Here is a 10,483-nt window from a genome sequence, read left to right as displayed (position 1 = left end):
CTGTGAACTACACGCACTAAGTCTGACGTCATAACCAGTACGTCATTGCGTTCCAATAATGTACACATTTCACGCAATTACGTACTGGTTATTACGTCAGATTTAGTGCGTGTGTACACACATACGCACTAAGTCTGACGTCATAACCAGTACGTCATTGCGTTCCAATAATGAGCAAAAAAATGCCCGGATGTACACTATGGCCGTGTTGTAAATGTCTTTTTTTTTTACTTTTTGTGTTAATGTCGAAGATGCGACTGTAGACTTAGATAAAGTTATAAAAATATTCACAGATTCAGCTTTTCTGGACCAATAACTCATCAACGGAACATTGCTTTTACAAAACCGAGACCTCGTTACAATCACAGCAAGGTGGACTGAACGCTACAAGCGGATTTTCCTCAAAACGAGCCGTTCTCCGCTCTTGGTCATTTATATTGGCCTCTACGCGGAGCCGACTGTGGCTGGAATAAGCAGGGACCGTCTGCAAATTACAACACCGGAAAAAGGTACAAAAAATAAAAACCAATAACTTCACAAAGGAAAGTGGTAGTGTCATAAAACTTACAGCACACATAGTTGAACTTTTCTTGATTATACTACAACACTTAGTTTTAATAAATATTCATGTAATTTTAGTGAATTTTTTCATTAAATAAATACTAAAATATGCAATAACTGTACTATTACATGTTGTAGTGTAATCAAACTCACAGCACACATAGATTAACTCTTCATGATTATACTACAACACTTAGTTTCAACAAATGTGCTTTTGTAACATTTTAGTGACTTTTTTTTCATTAAATAAGTACTAAAATATGCAATAACTGTCTTATAACATGTAGTAGTTTTTTTTGGTTTTTTTTTCAGAGCACACATAGTTAATCAAGAAGAGTTCAACTATGTGTGCTGAGAGTTTGATGACACTACAACATGTTACTGAATGAAAAGCTGAACCTGTGAATATATTTCTAACTTTACCTAAGTGGTTCCTCACCCCTCCTGTTCCACTGATTGCTGGGCGGTGACACACACATTTTATATACGGTTATGGCCGCACTGTGTTAGTGTTCCTCTGCTGTCAGAATACCGCTGCTGCGTCAATGCGGCTGTTTTATTTTTATCAGCAGCCTATGCTCTTTAGACTTTGATTTATTTTGTATTTCTTTTGTGTGCATTGACATTCTGTTGGAGATTTAATACTTTGTTTATTGATTTATTTGCTCCTTCATTTGTGTTCTGATTTCAATTTCAATTATTTCGTAGTTCCTTTGTATTTGAAATTTAAATATTTGTTTACTGATTAATTGAATTTCATTTCTTTTGTTTGCGTTGATATTCTGTTGGACATTCAATTATTTTTCATTTGTTTATTGATTTATGTGATCCTTCATTTTTGTATTGATTTGAATTTGATTTATTTTGTATTTCTCTTGTATTTGAGATTTAATTGTTAATTGTTGATTGAGTTCAATTTATTTCGTAGTTTGCTTTTGGTTATATTGTATTTTGTTATTTCCATCCATCCATCCATTTTACCGCTTTTATCCGGGGCCAGGTCGCGGAGGCAGCAGTCTCAGCAGAGATGCCCAGACCTCCCGATCCACACACACCTCCTCCAGCTGTTCTGGGGGGACCCCGAGGCGACTCCAGGCCAGCTCAGAGACATAGTCCCTCCAGCGTGTCCTGGGCCTACCACGTGGCCTCTTCCCAATAGGACATGCTTGAAACACCTCCTGAGGGACGCGACCAGGAGGCATCCAAAACAAATGCCCGAGCCACCTCAGCTGGCTCCTTTCAACGTAAAGGAGCTCTACTCCGAGCTCCTCCCGAGTGACTGAACTTCTCACCTTATCTCGAAGGGTGCGCCCAGCCACTCTGCGAAAGAAACTCATTTCGGCCGCCTGTATCCGCGATCTTGTCCTTTCGGTTATTACCCAAATCTCATGACCATAGGTGAGGGTAGGAACGTAGATCGATCGGTAAATTGAGAGCTTTGCCCCCCAACTCAGCTCCCTCTTCACCACAACAGTCCGATACAGCGACCGCATCACTGCTGATGCCACACCGATTCGTCTATCTCAATCTCACGCTCCATCCTACCCTCACTCGTGAACAAGACCCTGAGATACTTGAACTCCTCCACTTGTTATTTCTATATTGTTTATTGTTTAGTGAGTGTGCTGTGTGGTCATTTTATGGTTCTCCTTTGCCCTGTGGACAGGTGCTGTGGACTCCGGTTGGCGACCCAATCCCTGGTGTGTGTGCGCGCAGTGTCACGGGTGATTGTATGATTTCCTCGTCCCTCCTTGGTTTTGGGCCTCCGAGGTAACCCAGCACTGTCCATTCCCCTCTGCTGGCCTTGTCTAATATTAGGTATCGATAGCAGGTGAGCTGCTTTTAACACTCATTGTAATAAAGATTATTTGTACTTCTGAACACTGTCTCTGGCCCCATGGTTAATTTTGAACCTGTGTAGCCTTTAGTCCACATGTTACAACTGGTGATCACTTCCTGGAGTGAAATTCCCCAGGTGGCGTTGTTCAGCAACCAGATTGATTATTTTATGATCCTCATTTTGCCACACAAACTTTAACTCATATTCAAAACACAGATGATATAAACTCCCCTGCCAAAAATATATGAAGGTAGATAAAATAAAATAAAATCTCGCAAGAACTGTCACTCAGGCCATTTCAGCTGGACTACAGATGAGAATACACAAAAAAGGACGGTTCAGAAGAAATCAAGAATGTTTTGACCAGAGAGACATGTAAACCCATGTAAATTTGCGATGGTAAAACAGGGGACGGGACCCGGATAAGCAAACTGCTTCTCTCGTCTCCTTTTTCGGCATGTACAAAAAAGAAAAAAAAAAAAAAAATGCAAAAAAAAAAAAAAAAAAAAAAATAAAAGAATGTAACCAAGTCGGAAATAAACTGAATAAATAAATAAATAAATAAATAAATAAATAAATAGATATGTTGCAAAATGGGATTTAGGTGAGAAAAATATTTGTGCATTTGTAGCTGCAGAATTGAGAAGTTGTAACCGTAGAATTGTGGTTATAAACAATAACTGGCACAAGAAATAAAGAAAAAAAAAACATACGAGTAAATGTTTGGTTACATGTTTGCAACTGTCATTTTATTTTTGTAATATCATTCTACACATTTGGTAATATTTTTTCTGTGACTTCACGTTCAGATCATGCATGTGTGAATATTTTCTTTGGGTTTAAATTGTAAATCTACAGGTTTACATTTTTTCCCATCATTTGTCTCGTGAAAATCATTTCACACGTGGGTGAATTTTTTATTTATTTTTTAACACAAGCTCACATCACATTCAACAAGTTCTCCCATTTTGCAACATATCTACCTTCATAAAAATACACAGCTCCAACATCTGCAATAATATCAATGATTCATGTAAAAAAAATACTTTGAGTCTTTGTGCAGTGACTCAACAGAAATGTGAACCTACCTCAAAATCTATTAGCTAAATGTTGCAATATCAGCTCATTTGTGTTCCCTACAATAATGTACTGATGTTCTAGAACAGTGGCTTTCAAACTTGTTTGTACCCCCTTTTTCTTATTTCTGAATCAAAGTACCTCCTTTATCCGACTACAACAATTTGCTTAGAAAACTATTTAAAAACATCTATAGAGCATGATGATGGAATGAACGACTGATAACACACATGTTAAAGAATCTCATTTTGTAAACAAGTGGAAATACACATTATTTCGTGCAGTGGTTCCCAACCTTTTTTGGATCGTGACCCCATATTAATATCAAGAATTTATGGCAACCCCAAAGACATTTTGTTTTCTAGAATTAGTTTTTGATCATGTTTGAGCTCAGATATATTTTCACTGCATTTTAGTTGAACTAGATTTATATTTCACCAAGTGAAAGTATAGAAATACAGTTGTTAAAGATTGTGTTGTTTAAATTTTTTTAAAACAAAAACAATAATATATTAAAAATCTTATTGAATTTTTCAGAAATTTCAGGCAACACCAAATAAACTCCAGGTGACCCCAAGGTTGAGAATCAATGATTTAGTGCCTCCTGAATAGATTTATATCTATAGTTTTCATCATATCCAGTCATCTCATGTCTGGGGTGGGACCAAGACAGACACTTTATTTGTTCCACTCTCTTTCTCTCTCAAGTAACCCCTGTAGTGCCATCGCGAACCCTTAGGGGTACACGTAACCTAGGGGGTACACAGGATATTTTAAACCTTGGAACAAATTACCTATGAACCTGAAAAACATGTCAGCTTTACGCATATTTAAAAGATCTTTAAAATCATTATTTTACCAACATTAATGTATATATCGTGTTTTCTTAATGTATTTACTGGTGTAACGAACACGTGTCAATCACCATGATGGAAGCTAATGGGGATCCAATGAACAAATAAAGCAATAAACATGCATCACAAAGCTTTAAAATAGACCCTGATTTCTTATTTGTAATCATTGATCAGCTGATCAAAGGTTCAAGTTTCAGTAATGTGTAGCTCTACTGTTCCTGTTGATCACAGTGCAGGGCACTATGTCTGTTAAAACTTATACCACAGTGATTTTCAAATCATAATGGTTTCATGGTATCAGAGTATAGGGTATAGTTACTGCAGTACTTTATAAATGACTTTTTTCTTTTTACTGTCATAAGGAGTGAATGTTATAGAAACAATAATTAAATACACATTGTGTCTCTGTGTCAGACTTTCAGACACTCATTCACAGTTGAGATATAAACCAGTAATGTACTGTTGTGGCCACTAGACGGCGGTGTTTCTCCACACATCAGCTGTCCTTCTTCAGGACGCACCACACTGGGTGAACTAAACACACATTCTAATATATTATTATAAATCAGATATTGATAATTCATCACTTATGTTTATTTTGCATTAAAATTTTCAACATATTTGAAATGTTATTTTATGAATTTTTTTTTAAAGTTTGGATTTAAACATTTGTATTTATTTATTTTTTACTTTAAAAAGGTGTGTCTTATTACGATATGATTCTTACCCCGATACATAGGTTACGATACAATACGATTTATCCCGATATTAAAGTATGAGGCGATTATTGTGATTTCTTTTTATATATGACTTAAAAAACAACTAATCTGTAAATGTGTACACCTTTATGAGAACATTATGTATGAAATATACTTTATTGGCATATTTTACACTCAAAACATTGGCTTTAACATGCCATGAGCCAACAACTTCAAATAAAATTACATTATTGTGCAGATCAAAAGACTGATACAAAATAATGTATTATTTATAACAGACTTGAACAGATGCAGACGTAGCTATTTACTATAATTCAGCTGTATTTGAGACTATAGGAGAATAATGCTGTGTACTTTTGTCAATTTTCATATCATAAAAACTAAAAATGAAATAAAACATCAGGTCCATATGAAGTGCTATAAGTTAAGGCATGAAAAACAATAACAACACTTTTCTGAGCTATAAAATGATTAAACAGTCTGTGTAATTACACAGAACTTGTTGCTTTTTCTCTCCTTCAGATCATAACATTTATCCAGTGAGTTTGTTCATTTGTCAGTCGTAAACTTATTCATTTTGGCTCTGAACCCTGTCATCTTGTCCAGTGTGTATTGGCAACACAGCGTGTTAGCATGTAGCAGCTAGCACTGTCCGAGTGTCCGTGCTAGCCGCTACATGTTAGCATTGAGGTGGTAGAGGAGGCTGCAAAACATCCAGTGATCAGCAAACTCTCTTTCTTAAACAATTTGTAAACTACTGGGCTTTTGTTTTCCATCCGGTGTTTTTAAAAGTACAAATTAACACCAACAAAGCTCACCAGCGTCCTGTGTTGTATTGTAGTCTGTGCATCAGTATTATGGGTATACCGGGAACTCTTTAAATAACAAAGGTTCCGCGCTGTTCGGAGCGCAAAAAAGCGATTAACGATATTATTTTAATATTTATTTTTTCTGTAATTAATTAATCGCAATTGACGCGTTTAAGTCCCATCCTTACATGTAATACATAAAATAAGGGTGTTTGATTTCAATGTTCACAGAATGGATGTGATTTAGCAGAAAGAGCTCCTAGAATATGTATTAATACTTTTTTACTGTTAAAACTTACTGGATTTGCAGGTCTTTTTTTTTTAGTAACAGTTTGTTGACATTACTTGAAACTGAATGGTTGCCGTGGCAGCAAGATGAAAGAGACTCAAACATAACTAAATCTTCAGTTGCTTCTCTCACTGCAAGTGGTGAAGTAGCAAAAACTCTCTCTGAGTATCTTTGTATCAAAAAGTATAACAATCAATTTTTGTGAAATTTGAAAGGTTAAATTGTAAAAACCTGAGAGAGGAATGGCTGCTGCAGGTAAGACACAATTTACAGACAAAATATGAGGATTAATTTTAATCTACTTAGTAAAATGAAAGAAAAATGTAGTCATTGAAGGAATTACTGGATTTTCTTTAGGAGAAAAAAAAATATTATTATAATTAATACATTTTTTTTTAAAAAAGTACAAATTATACTAAAATCTTGAAAAATAAGTTTAATATCTTATGTAGATGATACTGTTTGAAGTGTGAAAAAACTCTAAGTATCTTTGTATCAGAAGTAAAACAATCTATTTTTGTGAAGTTTGAAAGCTTCAATTGTAAAAACCTGAGTGAGGAATGGCTGCTGCAGGTAAAACAGACATAATATGAGAATGAATTTGAATCGGCTAAGATGAAAGAACACTGTAGTCATTGAAGGATTCACTAGATTTTCTATAAAAAAAAAAACAAAAACAAAATAAAAAAAAAACCAGAAGTACAGATTGTCATTATTAGAGAATACGTTTACTCTAGTTTTAATATATTAAAAATACTTTTCCTTGAAAAATAGGCTCAATATTTGATGTAAATGATACTGTTTGGAACACTTTGTGGGAGCTTTCAGAATCAAAAATGTGTGTGCATATCTTTTTACTGTAAAAAGTGCTCAGTGTACCAACAGAAAATTAGGATGTGCTACACATGCAGTCAATACAGGGACAGGACTTCACATGTACAGTGGATTTTCAGATACTGTTGGATTCTCAATCATCTTGCAGTTAGACAACCTTTCACTTTCAAATAATGTCAATAATCTGTTTCCTATATTGTACATGCATGTATTCAGTGTGGACAAATGAACTTAAAGTACTTAATACTGTACCTAACTATTTTTGAAGTATCTGTACTTTATTATTATTCTTGCTGGATATTTTTTCATTACGTTTCTATTGATGCTCTTGTTACTCAGTACTTTTTCCTCTTGGGCTTTTTTTCCAACCCAAACTTTAGAAGTGACAGGACAGAACAATATTTCCTTCTTTGTGTGAGCATTAGTGTTAAATTACTGAATACTAACCTTGTGCCCTGTCATTTCACTTTGACAGCACATCCTCTAATGGTAGGGCATGCCCTCCACAGCCCCTCCACTCGATACACAATCCTAGAGTTTATCGGAGAAGGTAGCTTTGGGAAAGTTGCCAAGTGTCGTGCTCACAACAGCAGCAAATTGGTGGCAGTAAAAATCCTAAAGAAGGAGTATTTTCAAGATGTGGAGGACGAAGTAAGTGTTTGGTGCCTTCAACAGAACTTTAACTATGAATTTTTGGGGTAAAGTGATATGAAGGTGATCTAACTGTCCTTTTTTCCCTCCAGCTGTCAGTGTTGAAGACCATCAGCTCTCTGAATGCTGACCACTTCAATCTGGTCACATTCTATGAGCAGTTTGAATACCTGGGCTATAAGTGCCTCGTCTTTGAGCTGTTGGACGTGGATTTGCTCCACCTGGTTTGTTCACTGAACGTCAACCACATCCGTCCTATTGCAAAGCAGGTATGAATCTTTTTGTTTCTTGCTGATTGATTAGGAAAGCCTTGAGTTCAAACCTGAGTTTAAACAGCTCCATAAGAGGAACTCCATTCTCATCCTGTCTTTTCTCATTGTGTCCCTGCAGCTGATGGTGGCATTACAGGGACTCAAAGCTGTAAGAGTAATGCACACTGACATCAAGCCAGACAACATTATGATGGTCAACATTGATGAAAGTCCATTCAGCGTAAAGCTCATTGATTTTGGAATGGCTTCTCCCATCTCTGCCGCCATGCCCGGGCTCAGACATCAGCCCATCGGCTACAGGTATGAGGGTGTCACCCTGAATGACTTATGGGTTTTTGGAACAAACGTGTGTTTTTAAAGTGTTGGTACTTAATGCTAAAATATAGAGTTCTGAAGTATATTTCATTCATTTTGCTTCACAGGGCCCCAGAGGTTTGTCTTGGCCTTCCTTACTCGGGGGCCATTGACATGTGGGGAGTGGGCTGCACGCTGGCATTCCTCTTCCTAAATGACAACCTCTTTCCTGTCCACTGTGAATACCTCATGGTAGATCGTCTTTTCTATACATCATCCCTCCATTCATTTAATTACCCATGTGCTCTTTTTTACAGGTATAGAAAGTGTTGAAGAACTGCCCCTAATGTGTATAATTGTGTGTTTTTTGTGCAGATGCAGAGCATGGTGGAGATGCTGGGAATGCCATCAAAGTACCAGCTCCACTTTGGCTTATACAGCAAGAGGTTCTTTTGTCATGAGGTGGATGAATTGGGCACAAGATGGAGGCTGCTGGTAAAACATAGTTTTTATTGTTGTTGAACCTTGACTGTTGCCCTAAACTTATCTTAAACCCCTTATATTGTCATTGTGTTTCCTCAGACACCAGAAGAGTACACCTCTAGGAACAGAAGACAAGCTGAGGAGTGGCCCGAATATCGTCCACATTTGTCATCATTAGATGACCTGCTCTATGTAAGTGTTCTCTATGACATTTGAGTTCAAATACTTAGAGATCTCTTCTTTAAAATCTAACCTACTTCAGACATGTTTATAAGCTGAATTTACTCACCATTATCGTTAACATGAGCAAGAGAGGTATAAACTAGTGTATTGACCGAACTCTATTTAATTTAATCCAGATGTCTGAACTAGGGGACAATGAGACGGTAGAAGACAGGAAGGCCTTCATCGAGTTCCTGAAAGAACTGTTGAATCTGGATGGGGAAGAGAGAATCTCTCCCATTGATGCTCTTCAGCATCCCTACATTACAGGGTCATACCTGAGCCAGGAGCCAGACAACAGAGAACAGTGAGTAACTGCACTGTGAAAGCGATCACGCACATGAAGGTCATTTTGTTGTTCTTTTGAATTTTGTACTAATCTTCTTTTATTTTTCCTCTAGTCAAACCGAGGCACAGGTCATTGAAGAACATTCACCTGAAGATTGGGATGCCGAGTACCCTCTTAATAATGAAAATGGCAACTGTGGACGCATTGTGGTACAATTACCTGAAGATTGGGATGCCGAGTACCCTCTCTTCGATGAACACAACAAATGTGGACTCATTGTGGCATATTAGGCCAAAGATTGAAATACCAAGTACCCTCTCTCATGCAATTGGTAAATGTAGACATTCTGAGTAGTATTTTCTTGTTCTTCTTTGTATTTCTTTGTAAATTTGTTCATTTCAATGTATTTTTTAAGTAACTGTATTGAATGAATAATCTTAGTATATTTTTTTTTATTTCATTGTATTTGTAAATAATCCTATTGCATGAATTTTTTAGCCACATTTTTACAATAAATATTTATGACTTACCTGCTTTGTTAATGTTTTCATAGTTTTGACCCCTTTCTCAAACATTTTCTTTTTAGTTCTTCGGGGAAGTCCCTGACATTGTAGTGTGCTAAAAGTTCTGCAGAGCTGCTAAATCTCCTGGAACAAAATGAAAAGGGGCTTTGTTTTTATAAGTCACTAAGGGTTATGGCATATTGCCCAATACAATGTCGGCCTCAAAACTAATAATGCAGAATTTGAAATCTGACTGTAGAAGAGCTGAGCGTAAATGGAGATCAACAAAACTCCAAATTCATCTAGAACTGTACAAAATAAGTCTGCGAAAATTCAATGATGGCTTGTTCAAAGCAAGGCAGCAATACTTTTCTGAAATTATTGCCAAAAATGTCAACAACTCTCGCACGTTGTTTTCTGTAATTGAAAAGCTCACAACCCCCCCAGATCAGATAGCCCCTGAATTACTGTCAGCTGGAAAATGCAATGAATTTGCTGTATATTTCAATGAAAAAAAACAATCAATAAGGTCAAACATCAGAACAAACCAGCAAAATCACAAAAAACTTGAACAGCTTCAACCACTGAGGGATGAGTCAACTACAATGTTAGAGTTTATTACAGTGAACCCAAAAACAATAGAGGAGACTGTTCAGCAGCTGAATCCATCAACGTGTTGCCTTGACACAATACCCTCAAACTTCTTTAAAACTGTTGTAAAGTCAATTGTCACTGATTTGTGTCAGATAATTAACTGCTCATTCCAATCAGGCACCGTACCAAAAT

At 36.5% G+C, this 10,483-nt stretch overlaps 1 protein-coding gene across 1 annotated transcript; it reads left to right on the top strand.

Moving 5' to 3' along the window:
• Nucleotides 1-6,288: 6,288 nt before the first annotated feature.
• LOC114462231 (homeodomain-interacting protein kinase 2-like) lies at nucleotides 6,289-9,484 on the top strand. The gene is made up of 9 exons (XM_028444925.1): nucleotides 6,289-6,404; nucleotides 7,459-7,634; nucleotides 7,727-7,903; nucleotides 8,025-8,206; nucleotides 8,329-8,452; nucleotides 8,576-8,695; nucleotides 8,783-8,875; nucleotides 9,043-9,212; nucleotides 9,307-9,484. The coding sequence occupies exons 1-9, from the start codon at nucleotides 6,392-6,394 to the stop codon at nucleotides 9,482-9,484; spliced, it is 1,233 nt and encodes a 410-aa protein (XP_028300726.1). The 5' UTR covers nucleotides 6,289-6,391.
• Nucleotides 9,485-10,483: the final 999 nt, after the last annotated feature.

This window comes from Gouania willdenowi, chromosome 4 (assembly GCF_900634775.1).
Source record: "Gouania willdenowi chromosome 4, fGouWil2.1, whole genome shotgun sequence".
In the NCBI taxonomy this organism is placed as follows: Eukaryota; Metazoa; Chordata; class Actinopteri; order Blenniiformes; family Gobiesocidae; genus Gouania; species Gouania willdenowi.
This window is presented reverse-complemented; position numbering and strand designations above follow the sequence as displayed.